The sequence below is a fragment of the Sminthopsis crassicaudata genome, chromosome 1 (genome assembly GCF_048593235.1).
Source record: "Sminthopsis crassicaudata isolate SCR6 chromosome 1, ASM4859323v1, whole genome shotgun sequence".
In the NCBI taxonomy this organism is placed as follows: domain Eukaryota; kingdom Metazoa; phylum Chordata; class Mammalia; order Dasyuromorphia; family Dasyuridae; genus Sminthopsis; species Sminthopsis crassicaudata.
In genome coordinates this window covers 260,396,568-260,420,863 of record NC_133617.1, presented here as the reverse complement: position 1 = coordinate 260,420,863, position 24,296 = coordinate 260,396,568, and the positions used below count along the sequence as shown (strand labels likewise).

At 33.9% G+C, this 24,296-nt stretch overlaps 1 protein-coding gene across 3 annotated transcripts in view; it reads right to left on the bottom strand.

Annotated features, from left to right (window-relative positions):
- LOC141549101 (lipoxygenase homology domain-containing protein 1-like) overlaps positions 1 to 24,296 on the bottom strand; it is a 598,160-nt gene that overhangs the window by 341,596 nt on the left and 232,268 nt on the right. For all 3 annotated transcript variants that reach the window (XM_074278423.1, XM_074278432.1, XM_074278441.1), the window contains exons 21-23: positions 12,400 to 12,532; positions 10,862 to 11,013; positions 2,564 to 2,718 (exon numbers count right to left, since the gene is read on the bottom strand). In XM_074278423.1, the coding sequence (XP_074134524.1) occupies positions 2,564 to 2,718; positions 10,862 to 11,013; positions 12,400 to 12,532 (440 nt within the window). The remainder of the gene's footprint in view (positions 1 to 2,563; positions 2,719 to 10,861; positions 11,014 to 12,399; positions 12,533 to 24,296) is intronic.

Genomic DNA, 24,296 nt, shown 5'->3' with positions numbered 1-24,296 from the left:
ACAAACATGAGGTTTCTATCATATCCATTTAGAATATGAATATATCACATGAATTTAACTATGTGTGATTTAAAGGTAGGCTTATCAGGACTCCTGCCTATCCCTTCCCCAAAAAAAGACTTAAAGAATCCTTCCTAGAGAAAGAGAAGGAGATTAGTAAAAGGGTCCAGGATCCTGGCTTTGTTTTCCTCTAAGAGATGGTACCAAACTAGAATTATATCTATCTGTCCCATTAAATATTTCTATTCTAAATGAATTAAGGAGAATTTATCTTTAATTCAAGTTGTTTGCCAAGTTGTTATTCCTTAAAAAGAAACTTATATCCAAAGGTTTGTCCCATTCTCACCAAATAGCCACTCTCTTTAACAATGAGAAGATTCAAGTGTTCCAAGATTAAAACTAGACTTACACATATTCAACAATCTGGTCCTTAAATCTTTCCACCAATTTCTGATATCTGGATTATCTTGAACTTTGCTGATGGTTCTCAAACTATAAATTGAGGTAATATGAATAAATGATAAATGCTATGCTGGATTATATGATCTTTTGGATGCCGGCTCAAAATTGCACAACATTCTGAAAGATTTATGTCCATCCAAGGTAGCTGAAAAAAATAGGGATATATCACCTATTCATTAGTAAGATTCTACACTGATTATGAGTTGTCTTCCAGGTTCCAAAGTAAGCTGGAATCATCCAATTTCTAGATATCATTCTGAAAATCTGCATCCACTTCTGCCACCTGTACAACCCATTTATTCCCTCTAACTATAGACAGTTTCTGGAGAAGCTTGGATTTTAGATTGACAGACAGACAGACAAACAGAGGCAGAGAGACAGAGAAACAGAGATAGAGAGACAGACACAGACACAGACACAAAGAAAGAGAGAGAGACAGAAACATACACAAAGAAAGAGAAAGAGAGACAGAGACAGAAAGATGGAGAGGAAGAGGTGGGGAGAGGGAGAGAGAAGAAAGAGAAAGAGTAACCAATGATCTCTTTATTGACAACAAATAATGTTGCCTTTTTTCAATAATTCCTCATTTTTCACAACTCAGCAGCATTTGACACTGTTGCTTCCTGAATATTCACACTTATCTAGGTTTGTGTGACACTGCTCTCTTTTTTCCCTAACATTTCTTCTCACTATTCTTGGATGGATCATCATTCATGTCATTCTCCCTAATAGGAGCTATTCTTTTCCTCTCCACAATCTCCATTGTCTCATCAACTGCCATGCTTTTAATTATTATCTCTATGCAGATGGCTCTAAGACCTATATAATCAGTGCCTATATTTTTCCTGAGTTCATGGCCTATTGAATATTTACATATTCTATACTAGATATTTTCTATAGGCATCTGAAACTCATTATATCTAAATCAGAATGTATAATCTTTTCTCCAAAGACCACATCTCTTCCATAGCTTTCTGTCAAGAGTACTACCATCTTTTCCATTATCCAAGATCATAACCTCAGAGTCATCCTTGACTGTCCATTTTCCATTTCCCTACACATTCAATAACTGTGTACACTGTAAGACTATTATGGAAGACTGGATCAGATGATGGAGTGTCTTGAATATCATTTAGAAATTTAGACATTATTGTGTAGAGAGCAAGAACAAGTAAAGATTTCTGAGCAAGAGAGTTCAAAGCAATTCTTTATCCAGAGTAATCTGCAGGCATCTAACGGATTAATAGGAAAAAATTTGGAACAAAGAGCCCAGCCTGAAGAATATATAACAATGACTACAATGATAATTAACAACAACAATAATAATAGGATCATAATCTCACAATCAATCTAAATTACAATGATGATAGAAAAATATAAAGGAAGAGTTGGAATTGAGAGAGATACTGAAAAGGGCAAAGATGCAATGTGGTACCTGGTAGTCGAAAGCCAAATAAAATTCTCATTATTGCTGTCTAGGTTTGGTATCTCATGCTCTTTGGTGTTTTATAATGAAGTTTTCTTAGTTCCTGTTGCATTGCCCATCTAATAACTAACTTCTCTCTCACACCAATTCTGGCTTAGCTCTTGAGCTGGTAATTCCCTGTTTTGCTGGATATAGTTCCCTGACTTTTTTCAAGCATATTGTTTTGTTTGTCTTGTTCTCATTCCTTTACTTCTGATCACTTCTTTTGAAAGAATATCAATGGGATAATCATGTTTAAAACTGGAGTCCACTGACTCTTTTCATATTGGATTAAATTTAAATTAAAAAACTTATTCCTGTGACTTATCCTCACTGTTTGCTTAGTAGACTTCAGGCTTTATGAGACACTGTCCTATAACATTGAAGCACACTGCACTGCTCTAGCAAAAATATATGCAGGGATGTGTATTCTCTTTCCAATAATTACCAGATCACAAAATTAAATTATCAATGGTAGAATATTAAATCACATAGAAAATTTTAAAGATATATTTCCCCTTAAAAATCAAATATATTGCTATAGATTTTTGCCAGCTATGAGGTGAATGTAATTTTAAGACAATAGCATACCTCACAAAAGAATGATTAAAAATAGCAGTAGAGAGTTAACCTTACCTTTCACAGTTGAATATGGACTCTAATTCCTTCATTGGCTCTCTGACTATGACTTTCTCACAGTACCAGTACTGAGATAGGTCAGTGGCCTTACAGAGCAATAGCACCTTCTGCAGTTTCCCCAGAGATACAGCTTCTACTTGAAACTTATCAATCTGTGCAGAAGGAGGGGGAAAAAAAATCAGAAACAGCAAAGTTCAAGCACATGACAAATGCAAGCAATAACAATAACCCAAAGAAGACCACAAGTTCATGTGACTGAGGTTAACACCAGAAGGGGGTAATAATAAAAGAAAAATAAGCAAATTACATTTTCATCTATTTTATGCATGTATGTATGTATATACACACACATGGAAACACACACACACACACATATATATGTGTATATATGTATATACACATATATATAATATATATTTATTTGTTTGTTCATTGGAACATTTATTTATTTGGTCAGAATTTTATTTCTTGCAGTTCCATTTTTTCCATTCAATATGAAAGAGCTGAAGGGAAGACGATCATGTGTGGCTTCTCTATTTTTGGGATTCCTGCCTCCAGTAACAAAAATCATTTTAATGGAGACAAGCAGCTTATTAGATTTGGTTAGGCTGACCACAATTTGACCTAATGAAGAGCAAGAGCACAATTTAATTTCCATGAAAACTACTACAAGTCCAGTGATGTGGGAACACATTTTTTTTAAAAAGGGAACTTGTTTTCTCTATAAATAGCTCTATAAGTACATCCTTTAGCTTACTATACAAAAAAGGACAATTCCATCATCAATTTTAAATAAGACCAATGACAAATCAAAAATCCATACACATTTCTGTAAAGTTCACATGTAGACTTTTGAGGAACTACTGAGTAGTAAAATTTATACTGGTTTTAATGGAAGGAATTCTCTCATACATTACTTATAATTTTCTGATTAAAAAAAAAGACTATTCTAAAATTACTCATAGAAAAAGATCCAAAAAATCCTTGTTTGGACAATCTTCAGAGCTTACAGTTGGAAAAAGGTAAACATTTTAACTATTAGCAGTAAAATTTATAAGTGTCTATTGTGCATATGCATGTGCATTCCAGTTTTATAGCTCCTAAAACCTGATGATTGAAGAATGTTATCAAGAACTAATGAGAACCTGATAGGTAGGTGTGGTGGGCATAGAGAAACTGAACTATTGATAAAATTATTCCCTGGGCAGGCAAGGAGAAGGCTCTGATAGAGATCAGTTTAGGTTGGTGGTCCTCCATGGAGGTTGTTCAGTCAGAAATCCAAGTTATGTCAAACTTCTGAGATCCATCCTCTGTGGAGGTCCTGGGCAGTCTCACTTTGCCATGTCCTGTCCCAAATACTAGTCATATCCCTGAAGTTAATTTTTCCTTAAAAATCTAATTCGTGTCCATGCTATATTTATTGCCCTCATTTCAGTCAGTCTGCCCAACACTCTGTCTCCTGGTGTCTTTCCCCTTAACTCTCTCCCATGTCATATTATCCCTACTAACCTCCTATGCTTCTTAATCCCACTTCTCCTTTTTAGAGCTAACTAACTCTTTTAGGTTCTAAGTCCCTTTAAGGATTTATCCTGTTTAGCTAAGGGCATGCTCCAAATTCAGGGTGTATTCCCCATTAATGTATGGAATCATTTAGAGATGAAAAGGAGGCCCCTCATTTTACCTTTGAGGAAACAAAGTCATAGAAAGGTTATTTGCCCAGGGTTGAATAATTATCAAATGTCTGAGGCAAGCTCAGATCATCCTCACACCAAGCCCTGTATTAGATGGCCTAAGACTATGGTTTGTGACATAAACCTTGTTTTCTTAAAGTGTTACCTAGATTTTAGAACTCAGTCTCCCCAATTAGAACACATTTCTGAAACTCAAACCCCTATAATTTAGTAGACTACTTTTCAAAGAAAGTCTCTACCAACTCTGGGGAAACACAATGAACTCTGATTTCCACATCCTCTAGTCTGAACACAATTAGGTCATTCCCAGTACTTTTCAGTGATCTCCAAATGCAAAATATCTATTCAATGATCTAGGTAACTATTTGCCTCAGAGCCTATTCTTTATTTACCCTGACTCACAAACATAGTTGCCTCATCACTCTTGTCCATCATGAATATTAATTCACGTGAAGATGTATGACGATTTATCAAACCATAGAATTGAAGACTTAAAACTTGAGGACATTCATTTGATGGAATCTTGTATAGTTCCCTCATTTTACAGTTGAGCACATTGAGGCAACAAAAGGCAAAAAAAAATTATTTTGACCAAAATCATACAATAAGCATCAGAGATAGGATTTGAACTACTGTTTCTGACTCTAAATATATTAATCTTTACTCTGCCTTGGGAAAATAAGTTTAGAAGCCATATGAAGGAAGAACTGAAGAGAGGACTACTGAAAGCTATTAGAGTTATCCAGTAGTATAAGTGAGAGGAAAAAAGGATCTGAACTAGGATATTTGCTGGGAGAAAAAGGACATTTACTTCCACAGCCACTTCTTTGGTACTGAAGGGCCTCAAATAATCCCCAGAGTGTACACAGTTCTTTGGAGTATAGGCTCCGATTGCCTACAATTGCTACAGCAAGATTGAGGTTTCCAGGTCCTTTACCTAGATGACTTACAGACAAAAGACAGGTTGTCCATATCTGAATAAAAGGAAGGGGAATAGATTTGGAATTGTTGCATGTCCTTTCTCTTAGAAGAGGTGCATGACATGAGGAAAGTGATATTATGACATACAAATTAATTGTATTTAGAAAAAGAGATGAGTAAAGTCACCATTCTGACCTTCTTCTCCACAGCCATCTGAGTCCAGTGGCAAGATATGGATCAGGATAACTGGGGATGTCCCTGTTTACAGTGAGAGACTGACCTTGTTAAGCTAAGGTCTTTAACAAATCTCAGTTTGACTAAGGCAATGTCCAAACAAGATTAAGGTTAAATGAAAAATGAGGCAGAGAATGGCTCCTTTAATCTAGTTATGTTTCACTGATATTACCTGATTCACTGAATATTTATTTCTGTTTTTGTTGAATAAGGAAACTTCTAGCAATAACTACTATTTATTTATGAACACAACTAGATATAGTAGACCAAAGATACTGGTGGAATTCTCAGATGAGTTGAAATGAATTATCTACTTCCAGAACTCTATTAATGACATTCACATGATCACTTAATACATAATCTAAAATCATATCAATTTATAGATAGAGACAGAGATAGAAATAGCCATAGACATAGAGATAAATATAAATGGATAAATTAAGATAATTTATAGAGATAGAGATTGATATATCAACCTGGGAGGGGAAAACCCTCATAGTTTCTGGCCCAAATAGAAACAATTTCTATTTACATTCACTCTGAACCAATCAGAACCTCAAACAATGACCAATAGGAGCTTGGACCTATTACCAATCACTGAATGAGAGACAGAGTGATTCGGGTTTAAGGCATAAGCCTTAAATAGGAATTCTAACTTATGAACCCCAAGATATTTTGTGAGATTTCAGCAATCAATATTTACATTTCTTTGGGTGGAATACCCAACAGTAAGGGTTTGAATTAGAAACCTATTAAAATAGCCCTGGGACAGAACTTTTTAGGGCCTAGGATGTGGACTTAGAGAGCAAACTGGATGCTGTGACCCAGAGGTAAGAGAATAATAAAATCAAACAGCTAGGCAGAGAAAAGAAAAACAGCTTTAAAAGAGAGACATTTATAGAGAATAAAGAAAAATACCCTATGAAGAGAAGTCAGTGCTGACAAGGTGATGGCCTGTCTTCTACAATTTCACTAACAATAGAGTTAATTCATGATGCCAGCAGGCTAATATGGCTCCTTCTTTCTCTCCTTCATTACCATAGTGGGGTCCTGGAAACACAAAGGTAACCCCAGGAGGGGAAGGTGTTACTGAATGCTTCTGGGGACACAGAGAGCGTGGGCAATTGAAAGGTATAATGGAGCTCCAAAACTACAGCATCCAGGTTTCTAAATGTTGTTGACTTTAAAGCTTGACTTAAACTTTCTTTGTTTTGTGTTTGTCACTTTGAAATTAAACTGATAGAACCTATTATGTTTCACTGATACTACCTGATTCATTGAATATTTATTTCTGTTTTTGTTGAATAAGATAACTTCTTGCAATAACTACTTTTTTATTTATGAACACAACTAGATATAGTAGACCAAAGATACTGGTGGAATTCTCACATGTGCTGAAATGAATTATCTACTTCCAGAACTCTATTAATGATATTCACATAATCACTTCATGTAAAATCATATTGCTACTTCAGGATTACAAAGTAAAAAATGCTAGAAAGCTGTTGATCCAAAGGAATCTTGGCCAACATCCTTCTGGTAAGAGAAAGTGAGGTACACTGATAGCTCTCGAAAAATTATTTTCTCAATTTCCTTAAAAATAACATACAATCTTGAGACTCATAAATCATTTTCTTTGCAGCACACATATCAAATAAAAGCATACAGAAATGTCAAAAGAGTTTTTCCCACTTCTTGATTCAAAATGTAAAAAGATCTGTAATCGAGTCCCATCGATGCACCATTTGTTTTTTATAATACCAACACTCTTCAAAGTATTTACCAAATTTATATCTTTTCTTCTTCTTACACTATGGCAGGCTCTATCCATCATATAAAGGTAAACAGGTCAGTCACAAAAGATATGAATAAACAAATTACTGCATAGAAACACAAAGGAAAAACTTTAGATAAAACGGCACTGCTGCCAAAAGGTGCACGACAGAATTGGACAAACTAAGCTGGAGGTGAGAAATCAGAGCAGGAGACTCATTCTTAAGATCCTAGCCAAAGGATGAGTTAAAGATTGGATTGGAAATGTAATATTATTGGAATAGGAAACTTCCAAGTGAGAAAATTTCTTCTACCAGTGCAATTTGGTCTCTCCTGGGCAAGTCAGAGTGTCAAAAAAAGTGCCTTGGAACACTGAGATATGAAAAGACTTGCTCAAAGCCAGAATGTGTTAGGGGTGGGTCTTGAATTTATAGATTCCCAACATTACAGAGAGCAGTTTATCATCCAAACCACCCTGAAAATCAATTTGCACGCACAAAACTGTTACAATTACAATTATTTCCAAAAATATGCAAAACATTAATGCTGGTTACCTATTGATTATACTGGCTACACTTAAACATATAAACAATAAAATTGACATCAATGTTATGGTTAAACACACAAAAAATTGCCAATTACCTTTAACTATTAATTGCTTAAAGGAAAAGAACCAGCTGATTTTCTTCATTAGTTTTTCATTAAAGTCATATGTCTTAAAATTCAAGGATAGTCTGGATGGGGAACCCTTGATACCTTATATGACTCTTTAAATGGTACTGAAACTATTCTTTCACTTCTTAACATAAGTCCTGGAACATAATAGGTACTTAATAAATACTGGCAAATAGATTAGCTGACTTTCATAGTAGTCACATAAATAATAGCACATGTTCCTGATCTGAATGAATAATTGACTTATGATAACAATGAAAACTAAACATTCTATAGAGAACAAATAAGTATTTGAAATAATTTCACTATTACTGTCAAATGTATTACATTTCTCATATCTCTCATCATTACCTCTGTTGCTAAGGCCTGTTGTTTTAACCTTTGATTTTACTTCTTCAATACTCCCTCTTTTTTCCCCTGATATCATCATCACTATGGTGCAACCCTTAACATTTCACTTCTGTTCTATTGCAATAATCAGCTGGTGGGAGTGTCTGCCCCAAGTCTTTTCTCATTGCACTTCATCCTCCATTCAGCTCCAAAATGATTCTTCCTAAAGCACAGGTAAAAACTTGAAATCCCCATATTCAATTAACTCTAAGGGCTTTCTTTTGTATCAAATAGTCAAATATGAGATCTACTTTGCATTCAAAGTCAGTGTTCTCATACCTCATAACCTCCTCCCATCCCCATCCCCAGTCATGTTCTCTTTAATCTAGTGACCCTGACCTCTTAGTTATTCCTCACATAAGATATTCTATCTTTCAGCTCCAATATTTTCTGTCTTCATGCATATACCCTTTCCTGAAATGCTCTTATTCTTTACCTTTATCTATTGGCTTCCCTGAATTCCTTCAAGTCCCAAATAAAATCCTGCCTCCTACAGGCAGCCTTTCCAAATCCCACTTAATTCTAGTTCCATCCCTCTCTTAATTACTTCCTCTCTAGTTTGTTTGAGGTTTTCCCCATTAGATTGTGAACTCCTTGTTGATAGAGATTGACTTTTTTGCCTTTCTCGGTATTCCCAGTGCTTAGCTCATTCCTTGGCACATAGTAAGTGACTAATAAATATATGACTGTGTGAATATGAGTATCTTAGTCATCAACCAAAATATTGTGGCTAGAGAATGAACCAGAAGAAGCAAAACCGCCTAAAATAGTTAATCTGTCATTAATGTTGATCAGTAAGAGAGGCATTCATCCTGATCTGTACAGAAATGTTTGATACCAACAGTACTGCTCACAATCACATATGCAACAGATTATGAGTCCACAATAATTAAGACAGAAGCTCATCATCACATACTATGCAACAGAAAGAAAATATATAAAGAATTAGGGGAGTAGAAAGGGAGAACATTGATCCCTTTCTGAGCCACTACTTGATGAATGAGGAATTCTTCAAAAAGTTAGGGATAAAAAATGTATTCGAGGTAGTATATCATGTAAAAAAAGTACTGGGCAGGTCATATACTAAGTATGAAAGACAATAGACGGCATGTCCAAATAACAAAATGGATCCCATAAGATTGTAAATAAGCAATAGGAAGGATAAAAATTCCATGGGACCAGCTTTATTTGATCAAAGACAAAAAGAATAGCATAATAAGCATGATATTTGGAGTCAAAAGACTTAGGTTTGATTCCTAGTTCCAACATTAGCCATGTCATGCTGAACTAGTCCCTCCTTGAATTCTGTTTTGCCTTCTATAAAATGAGTGTGATTGTACAAATGGTACTTTGGACAAAGCACTGGACCTGGAATCAGGAAGACCTGAATTCAAATCTAGCATTAAATATTTAACTAATTACATGACCCTGGGCAAGTTATTTCACTTCTGTCTGTCTCAGTATCTTTAGTTATAAAATGGTGATAATAATAGCACCTATTTCCTAAAGTGCTTGTGAGTATCAAATGGGATAATATTTATAAAGTGCTTATCATAGTGCCTGGCTTATAGTAGAAATTTAATAAATGCTTATTCTCTTTCCCTCCCCAGTATGTACTTGAAAACATTATTATAAGAAAAGGAAGTAAAAGAATAAAAATGCATATTTATGTATATGGAGATATAGAGATATAATATAAAAATAATAAATCCACATATAAGTGTGTATGTATATATGTGTGTAATATGTGTATATAAACCTTGTAAATCTTCATATGATATATAAATGTTACATTAATGTAAGTTATTGATTCTGAAGTGGAGTAGCTCTATACTTATATTATGACAAATCATGACAGATTCAAATGTAGATTAAGTAGAATACTGACATTAGTTTGAGTCTGATCCAAAGCAGTAATATTCCTCTTCATTCTAATAAGTAGCTTTATTTTGTGATAAAAGTGAAAGAGTTAGGTAACTTTTTGAACAACACTGAAAGATAATTTGTGGATACCACAAGATTGAGAACTTAGTTATCTTTACTTTGAAATATTATTCATTTGGGAAGATTAAATCATGTTCTCAATTTCAGTAGGGATAAATGAACAATGCCTTTTCTTAATCAATACCAACACAAAAGAAAGTAAATATCCTTTCTTATTAGACTGTCATTGACTCCTCTGTAATATCTTGGAAAATTTAGTTTAAAAATGACTTGTGATCATATAAAAGAAAAAAAAAACAGAATACTAAGCTTGAAGCACTGAAAATACAGCTTCCTTGGTTCAAATTACTTTTTTAAAAAGCACTGGAAGTTTTGGAACAATTTTTGTGCCTTTCAGTCCTGACTAAGTATATTCTCACTATTATTCCCTAGTGCCTTTTCTCATCATTAGCACTAATTTTTTATGCTTTCTTTTTATTGTTCCATTATTCATTAATGGTTTAGTGTAATTCATTGCTTTTTCAAGAAAAACCTTTCAGATAATGCATGTTAGAAAGTCAACGTAGAGAAAACTGGAAAGCCAAAGAAAATCAAGTACTGGAATTTGAAAAGCAGTATCTTTAAGAAACATTGCTGAAATGGTAGGAAAAAAATTATATAGACTTACCTGACCTCGTTGGAATTTTATTGGCATATCTGATTTGTGGAGAAGCCTTATACCAGAATCACCTCTTTCTCCATATAGACAAAGGTAAATTGCAGATGTGGTTTCTGCTTCTTTCAACTGGCCCGTGTAGACATTTACATCATATCTTACTACTATTAATTCAAAACAAGGAGAAGACAAAAACGATTTGCTAATAATTCATGCAAGTTAGAGAAAATTAGAGACCCATTCTATATTCTCAGACTTCTAAGAGAGCACTGTGTATACAGATTCCTCATTTGGAGTTCCCTTATCTTCATAGTCTGACTGAATTAAAATTATTTAACTTTAAAATATATATGTAGAAACAACTTCCTTTATAAATAAGTCTCTGTATATTTATTAATGTTATTTGTCCCTTCTTTTTTCAAGGGGGCCAATGATATCACAGGTAATATTTTAACTTGTACATTAATTAAATTGAAGTAGATTTGCACAAACTCATCAGCTTCACCTCTCTTTCAGAATCATTGAAGTATAGTGATAAAACAAAAGTCAAAATGACCAGTGATGGTCTGGGATATATTGGATCATCTTGATATCTTTGATGTCTGACTAAAATCTTAGAGCTTCACAGTGTTTGCTTCAGCTGCTTTCATGGTTGTTGAAACAAATTGTTTTTGTGAGCTCCTTCCTCCAGGAGAAGTCTTCACATGCTTGAGGTAGACATCCCCCTAATTTGCCAATGGTTTTGAAATCTATTATACTCAACCTAGTTTTAACCCATATGCCAAATTTGTTTGTTTGTTTTACCACAGTGTAGCTACTGTACATGCTACAGTTTATTGGAAGCACAGGTGAGAGTTGGATGGCAGATGTACACCAAACATACATGAGCAGCTCTGAAAAAGGCATGTTAAGCTCTCTCACCGGAGGTGCTATTCTATCTTAAACATCCTATTCATCCCATTGATTAATTTATCAGTATACAGGGAATGAAAGTTCTGAATCATTAACCTAATTCATACATTAGACATTTTAACATAATAAAAAATGCCCACTGGGTTCACATCTTAAAATTAGAATTAATAAGTTAAATAATTAATGATAGATTGCATTCTACTTTTATGGTTTTCTAAAGATGAGGACAATACTACTACATGAACAGTTTAAAGTTTACAGTCATTTGTGTTATAATGGTATTCTAGTATATAATATGGTTGGGATAACCTAAAGGCATGGTGACCCCCTTGAGGTATGAAAATTAATGCTATAACTGGAACATTATAGCTTCCAACCTCCATCTTCACCATTGCTACCAATGGATAAGAAAAGGTTCAACACTCAGAAATTCTAATTAGTTCTGGTTCTACAATGGTCAGTGACTCAGTCACAATCTGTGGAACACATCTCTCACTGTATACAACTTTTGACTTGATATAAAAATAACTGCCTTCCTCACAACAACTAATACCATGTAATTAAATATTTCAGAAATAAATAAAATAGCTATAAAATAGCTATAAATGCTCTAAAAATGCTGAAGTTTAATAACACACTTGGAAAAATTGTTTTTCCATCTTCTTCTACAGGTAGCTCACAGACAATGTCTCCATCTCCTTGGATTCTAGATAAGTATTTGTTTGCCACAAAGTTTAGAGTCTTCCCACTCTTTAAATGCTGCATCGTCACCTGAAATTAAATGAAAAACAAAGAAAAAATGAAAAATCCTAAGATTTTTTTTCTAGAACTAAGCACTAGCACTATATAGCTGTGCACTCTTCAATAAATGCTCAAGTGTAAGCTAGTGGGAGAGAATCCTATAGACATCAAGGACTCCAAGGAGAGAATCTTTTAGGGACCTAAAGAAGACACTTGGACTCTGTACACATATATAAACATAAATTATTCTAAACTTAACCACTTGCATTTCCCTCCTTTTACCACAAACATTTCTACATTATCACAAAAAAGAAAAAGAAGTAAAAAGATTCTGTAATTGTAAATCTTATTTCATAACAATTGGGTTTTTTGAAGCATATAATAAATTCAAAACTGTCCTGCTTATCAATGATTTCTTCTGAACTTCCTTCTATTTTCATCTGATCATTGTAAAGGGCTCTCTTTTTCATGCATAAGTATTGTTAACCTCAACCATTATTAACTGAGAAAAATAATTTCAAAATACATTTGTAAACAAATAAATATAATCAAGGCAAACTGTATCTACCTAGTGACTATGTCCAAAAAACTGTATCTATCTCTTTCTGGACTAATATTAATTATTTCTGTGTCAGAAAGTGGTAATGTTCTTCATTGTAGATCCTAAGGAAAAAAATGGTTAATCACCATATTGGATATAAAAGTTGTTTTACTCTGTATTGTCATTATCTTTGTCTAAATTATTCCTTTGGCTCTGCTCACTTCATGCAATCCAAGGTTCTCTGGAGTTATATTTTGTCATTTTTTATGACTCAATAATATTATATTCCATTCACATATCACAATTTCATCTGTTAATTATCTAAGAGACCACCTAAGACAGCATCTTAAATTCTAGGTTGCTTTTTTTTCTTTCCTTTTTTTTCACTTTTCCTCTTCAAGATCAGGCATTTTGTTTGGCAGTTTGATATATTTCTACACAAAACTCTGTGTGTGTGTGTGTGTGTGTGTGTGTGTGTGTGTGTGTGTGTGTGTGTTTAATCTCCCCAGGCTGCACTCTTAACATTCTAGGACTACCTCACAATACTCCTTCTCAAGGAAACTTCCACTCTTTCCTATTTCCTTTTTACTTAAGCTTCTTGAAGGCAAGAACTGTATTTCTGCTTATTCTTTTATTCCCACCACTGAGCACAATACATGGCACATGGGAGGTGTTTTAATAAATGCTTGTTGACTTGACTTACCTTCAATCCTCCTTCCATTTGAGTTAAGAGGATAATTCAAGGGGTATGTGGGAGCCAGCTCTGAATGAGTTGAAAGAACTGATTGTTCAATTTTCAAGGTGAGCATTTAACCTAAAAATGCGTAAATCCTACAAAGTAGGACTTGACTTATTATTTTGTCGATTGTCTAGACTTAAGAAAGTAGTTGAAAATATGTTACTACCTCAGATTAAACTTTAAAAAGTATTTTGAATGCATTTTAATGGAAATCCACTCATTAACATACCTTTGCAAACCTAATTATTATTTCTGAAATCCCTACTTTCATGCTTAAATAGTTTTCTCACAGACTTTACTTATGAGAAATAGCAAGCTTCACCCCTTCTTTCTGTACAAGTGTATTTCTCTTTTTACATTTCCCTCCCCCCTCTTCAAACTCTCAGAAGAGAGTCAATCTACCTCTCAAATTTTAAGGATCTTTTTTCTATTTAATTTCCTCAAAACTCTTTGAAGGTTCTGAAAATGTGTTTCCACTCCCCTTTTATAATAGTAACATTTTAGTAAACAGTGCTTTCCAATTACACAAATAAAATAATCTTTCTAGGTTTCTTTGATATCCCATATAGGTATTTCAAAGTTCCTATTCAATTCTAGTCATTAGAGATGCTTAAAAAGGTCTCTTGTTGTTTTTCCTACTTTAGATTCAACTTTGAAAATTATTATACTTAATAGTAAACCACTCATTTGCCTTTTAGAATATTGTATTTCAAGATCTCTTCTCATTTACTATGAACTGCCATATCTATGGTGATCCCTTGTTCCACGAAGTGCTTCTTCTGGGTTTTTGAAGTCTTTATTTTTCTGTGCTATGAGAATTCTGGACTTTGGCTATGACATCCTAGAGACTTTTCCTTTTGGGGCTTCTTTCAGGTGGTTGATGAATTCTTTCCATCTTCACTTTGCCCTCTAATTCAAATAGATCCAGCCAGTTTTCATTTGAGATTTCTTGAGAAATAGTATTTAGGCTTTAAAAAATCCTGTGTTTTCAGAGAATACAATAATTCTTCAAATATTTCTCCTTGACCTGTTTTCCAATTTTTAAAATCTGATATTTTATATTTTCTTCTTTATTTTTTTTTTCTATTTTGACTCTTCTAATACTTCTTGCTGTCTTACTGAGTTGTCAGTTTTTTGTTTTTTTCTGGAGTGTGTGTGTGTGTGTGTGTGTGTGTGTGTGTGTATGTGTATGTGTGTGTGTGTGTTTAATCTCCCCAGGCTGCACTCTTAACTTTCTAGGACTACCTCACAATACTCCTTCTCAAGGAAACTTCCACTCTTTCCTATTTCCTTTTTACTTAAGCTTCTTGAAGGCAAGAACTGTATTTCTGCTTATTCTTTTATTCCCACCACTGAGCACAATACATGGCACAATACTTCTTGCTGTCTTACTGAGTTGTCAGTTTTTTTTTTCTGGAGAAGCCTTAGATTTAGTATATTTTAAATGCTATTTAATAGATATTTTCTTTGATTTAGTCATCTCTGTAGCTTTAGATCCTGAACAGTGGCTATGCACCATGACCAGTTTCTACCTAGTGCTATTGTTGGATTGATTTCAACCTGGAATTTCTAGTTCCTACAATGATCTTCAGCTCCTGGGATTTTTCTCCCCCTTGCCCAGATTTTTGAGATTCAAAAAATAGCTGTTTAGAAACCTCTCAAAGTTCTCAAAACAGAATTGGGATCCTCATAATCCCAGGGACTGAAGGATCTCATTGCCACACTGTACTACCACTATACATAGAGACTACCAGAGCTTCCAATGTCCCCCTTTTGGGGCCCTCTTGCACACTAAGGCTTTCTTGAGTAGGCCCTTCACTCTTGCTGACTTGGACACAAAGTTGTAAGCTCCATATGGTCGTGAAAGTCTCTGATCATCAAGGATGCTAATCTGTGTTAACAAGCAAGCTTCATTCCCTACTGGCTCAGGCTTCTTCTGGTAAACATATTGTATAGTTCTAGTGTAGAAGAAATCATTAACTCTAGTTTCTCATCAGATTTCTTGACCATTTCTCAGAGTTTTGTTATTATTGGGATGTTTCCTCTTTAGGCAGATATCATCATCATCATCATCATCATGGCTTACATTTATATAATACTATGTATCCACCAATGTACCTTAGCATGTTTTATAGCTATTATTACATTGTAATACATTTATGTTATATTAAAATACAATAAAAATTTACAAGTATTGTCACATTTTATTCTTACTACAATCCTGTAAAGTAGGTGCTATTATTATTTTTATTTTACAGAGGAAATTGCCCATAGTCACACAGTCAGATTAAGTCCTTAGCTCTCTATCCACAATTGCCTTCGTTACATTTTGGCCAGAAATACCTCCTAAAGGATTTCAATTAACAATGCTTTTTAGATATTGGCATTCCCTAGGCTGAAACTCCACATAGTACCAAGTTTGCCATCTAATATACCATAAGATTGTCTCCAGAATGTTCTAAACCACAGAAAACTCAAGAATTTTCTATTAGATGAAAATACTTTATTAGTATTTTAGAAATGAATATTAAATGAGTTCTAATAGATAGATATTAGATTCTCTATTAGATAATCTATTAATTCTCTATTAGATGAGTTCCTTGAGATCAGGGTTTAATCTTTGCCTCTTTTTGTATCCCCAGCACTGAGTACAGTGTGCAACACAAGGATATGTTTCATTATGCAAAAATTCACCATAATGAAGAAAAGTAAGGAACAAATGATATGTATGAACTCAAAAGATTTCTTTTAATTGAATTATCTAGGAACATATGCACATTGCTGCAATAAGATACTATTATCAAAAAAAAATGGAAGAGTGAGAATTCTATTCAAAAGATTAGGGAAAGTCTCTGTTAACCAAGGAAGGTATACATATGCATTATCTCTTCTCATTTGTTAATATCATTAGGACAAGATATAACTGGCTAGAAATCTTGACATGTAATTACGATGAGCAATTAGGGGAAATTGTTATTTTCTTTAGAGAAATGCATTTAATAACAACTTTTGGGGAAAATATTCCATTAAAACAAAGTAAGGTCAAAAAACCATGTTTTGCCTTTTTTTTAAGTCATGATCTAGATTATTTTTGCCTTATATCAGAAAATATTTAAAAGACTTCCCTAAGAGTACTGGGGTTGGAAAATTCATTAATTTAAACTTTACTTGAAATAGTTTTATACTAACAACAATACCAAATGCCTGGTATTTATCCACCATTTCTACTCTGAAAGTTGTTTGCAAGTATCCTGCTTAATCACAATGTCTTCTATCATCAAAATCATGCAATGAGAAATCTGAGCAAGAAACAATTGTCCAGGGTCACATAACTGGCCCAATGTTCAGAAAACAAAAATCTTAGATAACCATCAAACACATTTTTTAAGTATTTTATGTATTCAGAGGAATAGACAAGGTCTTGTTGATTGATAACAAAAAAGAGGACAAATTAGCTACCCTCAAGGCATTTATGGTCTATTTGGAGAATGGGAACAAATATGATCACAACAGAAGACCAATTATAAAACAGCATGACAGTGGATATAAATTAATATGATGTAATGTAATGATCAATGTAGGAGGTTTCCATTTCAACTGAACACTCATTTAAGAACTTACTCTAAGTAGCTCACCTTGCTAGCTGCTGAAGATAGAAAAATAGACTTGACATAGACTCAGTCTCAAGATATTTAAAATTCAATAGGGAAAAATTATACTTAAGTGTTGATGATGATCTCATGATTCCACAAATGTAAATATAATTATAATAATAGCTAAGAGTTATAGAACATTTACTATGTGCCAAGCATTATGCTAAGCATCTTGCAATTATTATCTCATTTTGTCCTCACAATAATCCTAGGAGGTAGGTGCTATTATCATCCCAATTTTATAGATGAGGAAGCAGAGGAACAGAAAGGAAGTGATTTGCTGAGGTCATACATCTAGTAAGTATCTGATGCTGGGCCTTCTTGACTCCAGCTTCAACATTCTATCCATGATATCACCTTGCTGTCTCATATTACCTCCATAAATGAAAATCATTTGTCTCCATCAATATCTGAGGGAGATGCTATCAAGCTGCTAGATGTGGTGTTTTGCCACATATTTTCTATTACTCCCTTAAGGTGCCTTGATGCTTCAGCCAGGTTAGCAGTTGGTGAGTGTAACTAAGCAGCACTATCTCTCTAAATGATAACTGTAAAGGTTGAATTGAGAGAAGAATTTGAGGTGTGAAGGGTACTGCTCCTGCCAAAATTCTTTTATCTATATATCTATTGGAACACTAAATTCTAACAAAAACTGTCCTTTATAGAAAACTGAACCTGGACTTTGCAACTCATGCTACTTTTCATCTGTAACTCTTTTTGGTCTAAACTTCATGGAAGTTGCTCCTACAATAAGTACTCTTTAGTATCTTTTCCTCCCCATCTCTGCCCTTTCAGCTTCCTTGTATACTTCATCTTCCCTCATTAGATCATAAGCAACTTGGTTGTCTTTCTGTTTCTTATTTGTATTCCCAGGACTTCTCACAATGTCTGACACATAGGAGGTGCTTAATATTTTTCCTTGTGATTACAATTTTAATAGAATTTTATTTTTCCAAATACATGCAAAAATAGTTTTCAACATTCACCTTTGCAAAACCTTGTGTTCCACATTTTTCTCCCTTTCTTACTTCCACTTTCCTGCCCAAGACAAAAAACAATCCAATATAGGTTAAGCATGTGCAGTTTTTCTAAATATATTTCCATATGCATCATGCTGTATAAGAAAAATCTGATCAAAAGGGAGGGGGGAAGCACAAGAAAGGAAAAAAAACAGTGCTTAATATTTATTGAACTGAATTAAATCATTGGTGACAATTGGTTAGAGGTTAGTGTAAGTGGTGATGAGGAAAGTAGGCCCTTTCTCTACAATGATTTTTCTCTTCATGATAGCTACCTGGTCCATTAGAGTCTGAGAAAAGGTTGTCAAAGTGAAGATGGTTAAACTTGGCTAGGATATGCTGCCAAGCATATGTATCTCTTTTCTGTATCTCTCTCAGGGTACTTCATTTACGCTAATTTTCCTGCCCTGTGAGTTGGTTGACTGGCCCTTTGTCCATAGGAACCATTTACCTGAAAGATGATTGTAATGGATATCTGGAAGCAGTACTAGGTGCCTGGATGACTTGCAAAGCATTTAATTAATGCTTGCTTAATTGAATTAAGTTCAATATCACTTACTTGACTTCCAGACAGCCAACTTAACAACCCAGAAAGCATGGCCTGGGAGACATAATCCATTCAAATCTGAAATCTTTACCAGGGAGTAAAGCTACATAACTGATGAATCAGTGAAGGCAAACTCACCTATTTAAATTGCCCCCAACCATGAGAATACTCTTCCAGATATCTTCTTACCATGTGCTCTCATCTAATACTTTTTTTTCCTGTTAAGAACTGTAATCAATACTGAAAAGGGCATTTTAATCAACTTCTTTGTGACTCCATTCATTATACTTGTTACATCCTAGATAGTCACTACTATCCAATATTTGTCGTCTCTCTCTGGACAGGCACCCTTTTGTAGTTATTTGTATTCCTGCACTTCTTACAGTATTTTGGAAGCATATATTAAATTCATTTTCATTCATTCTAATAGACAGGTCAATTTTGTAATTTGCAATATAGTCCATTTAAAGCTACCAGCAAGTTGTAATTCTACTTAATCCCAAGAGGAAAAATTAGTAACAATGAGAGGTTTCAAAGGTACAGATCAAGAAAAACTGTCTAACAATGCTATCTAAAATTGGAATTAGTGCTTTGGGAGGTTGAGTTCCCATCAATGAAGAGAGCTTTATGTCATCTTGTTGGATATGTAATAGAAAGGATTCTTGTTTTGGTATGGGTTGCGCTGAATGGCCTATGAAGTTTCTTCTAACTCAGAGATTCTATGACTGTGTGATTCAGCATTGCCCTTTGTATCTGTCATAATATTGATTCTTTAGAGATAGCTATGTTTCATGACTTGTAGTTGTACAGTATAATCTAAGAGAACATGTTTTTGAAAAGAGAGGTTTTCATGTCAGGGAACAGCTCAGGATCATTGAAAATATTGCACAATTTCCCAAATTCAATTCAGCTTGCTCTATTTACCCTTTCAATTCTGAATCCATTCATTATTTAACTACAATATCTAACTTTCCAAGATATAAGTACTGATACAATAACAATAGGTTGCATGTTGTACTATGGATAATCATCATTCCTTCATCTTTTTATTTTCCTGTGTCAATTGTTAGAATTATCTTTTTTTTTAGAAGTTGTAGAATTTCTTAAATAGTTACGTAAATGTTCCTGAGATTTGATGCCATAAACACTATGTCATACTAACACTGCCATCACAAGGACCTACCTCATAATAGTAATCCTTTTCTTGTTTGAATTATGCTTAGAAAAACAGGGAACACCTTTAGCAAATATCTTTTTCCTTATTTTATATCTTCTTTGGTAATAATAATTTGAATCACTGAATAGTTATTTCCATTATTGACTTTTACAAGAAATCTCATATAATCAGGACACATACATGGAGATAGGTTGAAGAAGATTTTTTGAGCATTCTGTCACATATACCAAAGATGCTTCTGGTATATGTTCAATATAAAGTAATTATAATGAGGAAATATACAGACACAAATAACTACAATAAAAAAGAAAACTACAAAGGAGAGATGCAGGGAGAATCTTATAAATTTGAAGAAAGAGAAATAAGAAAAGGAAAATCTTTATGGAAGAGCTGACATATGACTTAAGATTAAAAAAACAAATACACTTCAGACAGAAAGTTAAGAGTCATTTGGAGGGAGAAAAGAGAGAGACTGACAAAGGCAGAAAGATAGGTGTAAAGAGAGGAAAAGAGAAAGGGAGAGAAAGAAAGACAGAAGAGGAAAAGAGACTGACAGACAGGCAAACACAGAAACACTTAAGAAAATAACTTATCCAGTCATGCTAGGACAGCATATAAGAGATTAGGGTCCTAACAAGTGTACTTGCAATGGAACCTGAATAAAGGGGACAGATGGCAAAGCCATTTCAAAAGTAAAGTTGATATGACTTGGCAACTCATGGGATAGGAAGGGAAAAGAAGGAACAAGAATCAAAGGTGACTGCAAGGATATGAAAAGTTAAAGAAGAGAACTTTAGTAAGAAAATTATGAAGTCAGTATAAATATGAATTGTCAATGATACGTGCAGAGAGAGAGATTTAGAAGTTAATATTAGAAATACAGCACAAGAGTTCTTGGAAGAGATTTGGAGTAGGGGGAATAGCTATAGATTTGAGAATCATAGTGATAGAAGTGATCATTATAACCATGGAAATAAATGAAATAATCAATGGAATTGGTCTAGAGAGAGAAAATAAGAAGGCCAAGGACATCTGGAGAATCCCCATTTTGAACAGATAGAAGAAATATAAAGATCCAGGAAAAATGGAACAGAAAAAATGTTCACAAATAAAGTAAAGGAGGGAAAGGAGAAAGCATTTATGTAGTATCCACTAGGTTTCAAGATGTTGTTTATCTTTCATTTTCAAAAATGACCCATATCATCACAGATGGTGTCTTGACTTGCTTGTAAATTGGATTCTAAGTGAGGCCAAGTTACACAAAGCCATGACCCTCCCTCTCTCTTCTAGAGTCATCAGATCCAGTGGCAAGAGAAAAATCAAGATGACTGATGATGGTCCCCAATGCAGTGGATGGTCTTAGCATCGTCAATGTCTAACAAAGCTCTAAGCACCCCATAGCACCTGCTTCAGCTATCTTAATGACCATTGGAACAAATTGTTCTCATCTGCTCATTCTACTTGGAGAAGTCTTCATATGCTTGGGGTAGACATCTCTCTAACTTACTAATGTTTTGAGTTGTGTCAAGCACTCAACTTGGTTTACATTGTCTGACAAGACAGATTTTGCCAAAGTGTGTCTGCCATGCATTCTCCAGCTTCTTAGAGTCACTGGTGAGCATTGGGTGGCAGACAGACATCAAAAGTGGATGACCAGCCTTGAAAGGGGCTCATCAAGACCTTATCAAGAAATATTAGTTCTCCTTGAATACTCAATACCCCTATGTGCTAGGCACTGTGCTAAGCCCTTCACAAATATCTCATTTGATCTTCATAACCTTGTTAGGTAAGTGCTCTTATTATCATCATTTTGAGTTGAAGAAACGAAAGCAGACTAATATTAAGTGACTTCTCCAGAGTCACATAACTAGTGACTGGCTGAAGCTAAATTTGAACCCACATGTTCTTGACTCCAGACATAGAGCTCTATCCGTTTGATCACATAGAAAACTTCTAAACTAAAAATCCAGTGTCACAAAAGCCAAAAAAAGAAAAATTTTAAGAAGATAGTAGTGCATTGGATTAAATGCCAGAGAAATATCAAACAGGATAAAATAAGGCAATAAAGATTTGTCAATCATTGGTGATTGTTGGTGAGTTTTGGAGAAAGCTTTTTAGTGTGGGGGACAAAAATTTGATATTAAGGTTAAGGATTATGTGGATGATAAAGCAATGGAAGCAATAAATGGAAACAACTCTAAATATTTGTTGGTGAAAGAGGAGAATTTTAGGATGAAGGAATAGCTAACAAAGAAATGTGATTTTTTTATTTGTTTGTTTGTTTTGGATAAGTAAGACCTAATAAGCATGGTAGGAGATAGAGGGGTGAAAGGTGGGCGAGGAGCAGCCAGTAGAAGGAAACATGTGCTTGTTAGAGCAAGACCATAGAAGAAAAAAGGGGGATGCAATTAAGGGTATAGATGGAGATAATGTTTTTGGAAAGAAGGACTACCTCAATCTCTGAAACTAAGGGAAAAAAGACAACTTTAAGAAGTTAAGGAGGAATAAAGCATATGAGAGGTGAAGAATTGATGTGTGTCAATTTTCTCAGTAAAGTAAGAAATAAGGTCATTGTTGGAGAGTGGTAAAAGTGTTGGTACTTGAGAGAAGAGTTTAATTTTATATGGCTCCCTAGAAGAAGCATGTAAATTTTATGTGGGATTCACATAAGTGAGGGTGTGCATTTGGAGAAGACAAAATATGACTTCCTGCTCTAATATCTTTTCTTATAAAGTGATGGGTCTTTCATAGACAGTTGAGTCTGAAAACCCATTTTATTCTTCTTTTTACTTTGCTCTCTTTAGAAAATTAATAGCAAATTTTCTAAGGAACCACCCTACTTCAGATCAAATACCACTGGTGTCAGTAAAAGTTTTATGGAAAGAGCATTTATGAATCAGCTCCGTTTAACTTTAAAATCATGACAACTCAAAATAGAACACCAAGGAATCATGATTCAACTTGCTCTTTTTAAAGATGTGAGGAAATATCCAAAAATCCTGTCTCTTCAGTTTCTTTTTTGGAAAAAGATGTTCTTTCAGTTCTTAAATAATAAGTGATGATAAACTTCTAAAAGACTACAATGATTAAATTTAGGAATGTAGAAAGCTGCCATTTACAATGAAATGGTAACACACTGACAAATATAATGTGTAACAAGTGAGAAATACTAATACCTGAATAAATTATCAAAAATAAGAGGGAAGCAGAAACTTTATTTGAAAAGGGCATTCCACAAAGATCATAAATTCAGAAAACAATTAAATTAATCAGTTTTCAAAGAAAATTATCAGGGAATTCTAAAAAAAGTTAAAATTGAAATGTAGAAGATATTGATAGCAAGACACATTTTCTTATATTATAAGAGTAATACTTATATTATAAGACAAATTAATAGGAAAAGAAGGTGCTAGGTTAATAGAGAATTTATAAGAATGGTACCAAAATTGTTAATGCTCATTTCATTCTTAAATATTGTTATACCTCTGAAACTGATTATATTTGAAAGTAGAAACTGTGAAATAAAAATTATTTAAGGAATTCCTCAGGTTGACCAGTTTAATGTGAGAAAAGATGAATTAATTTATATGGTCATCATTTTACTTGTATATCTTTATTATTCTTATAAACATGTAAAATTGTAATACACATTTTTCCTTTTATATTTTAGCTTGTATTGTAAAATAAATACTTATGTTACCTTCCCTACCAGTCTTTAAAGTCCAAAATAGGGGAAATTGTCTTATTTCTTCTTTGGATAGGCCATGTGACATTAGCAGCTACTCAATAAATATAGATCAACAAATAATCTCTCCCCTGTGCTATCCAGTAGTCATATAATCTATTTCTAAAAATGAATCTGAAAGAAAAAAACTCACTATACCTTCAACATGTTTTAGAAAGTCATATCCTAGAATCTCAACCCACTTTCCTGCAAGTTAAATCCTTTTACACAAAAGTGAAGAGAGATGGTATTATGTTCATCCTCCAAATTAGAGACAGTCACCAAATATTTGCATGTTCCAAAGGCAAAGTGATCTTTCTGACTAAAGAGGATATTAAAGGACTTACAGTATATCTCTTTGTGTTCCTGCTTATTTCAGATAACAAAAAGCTTT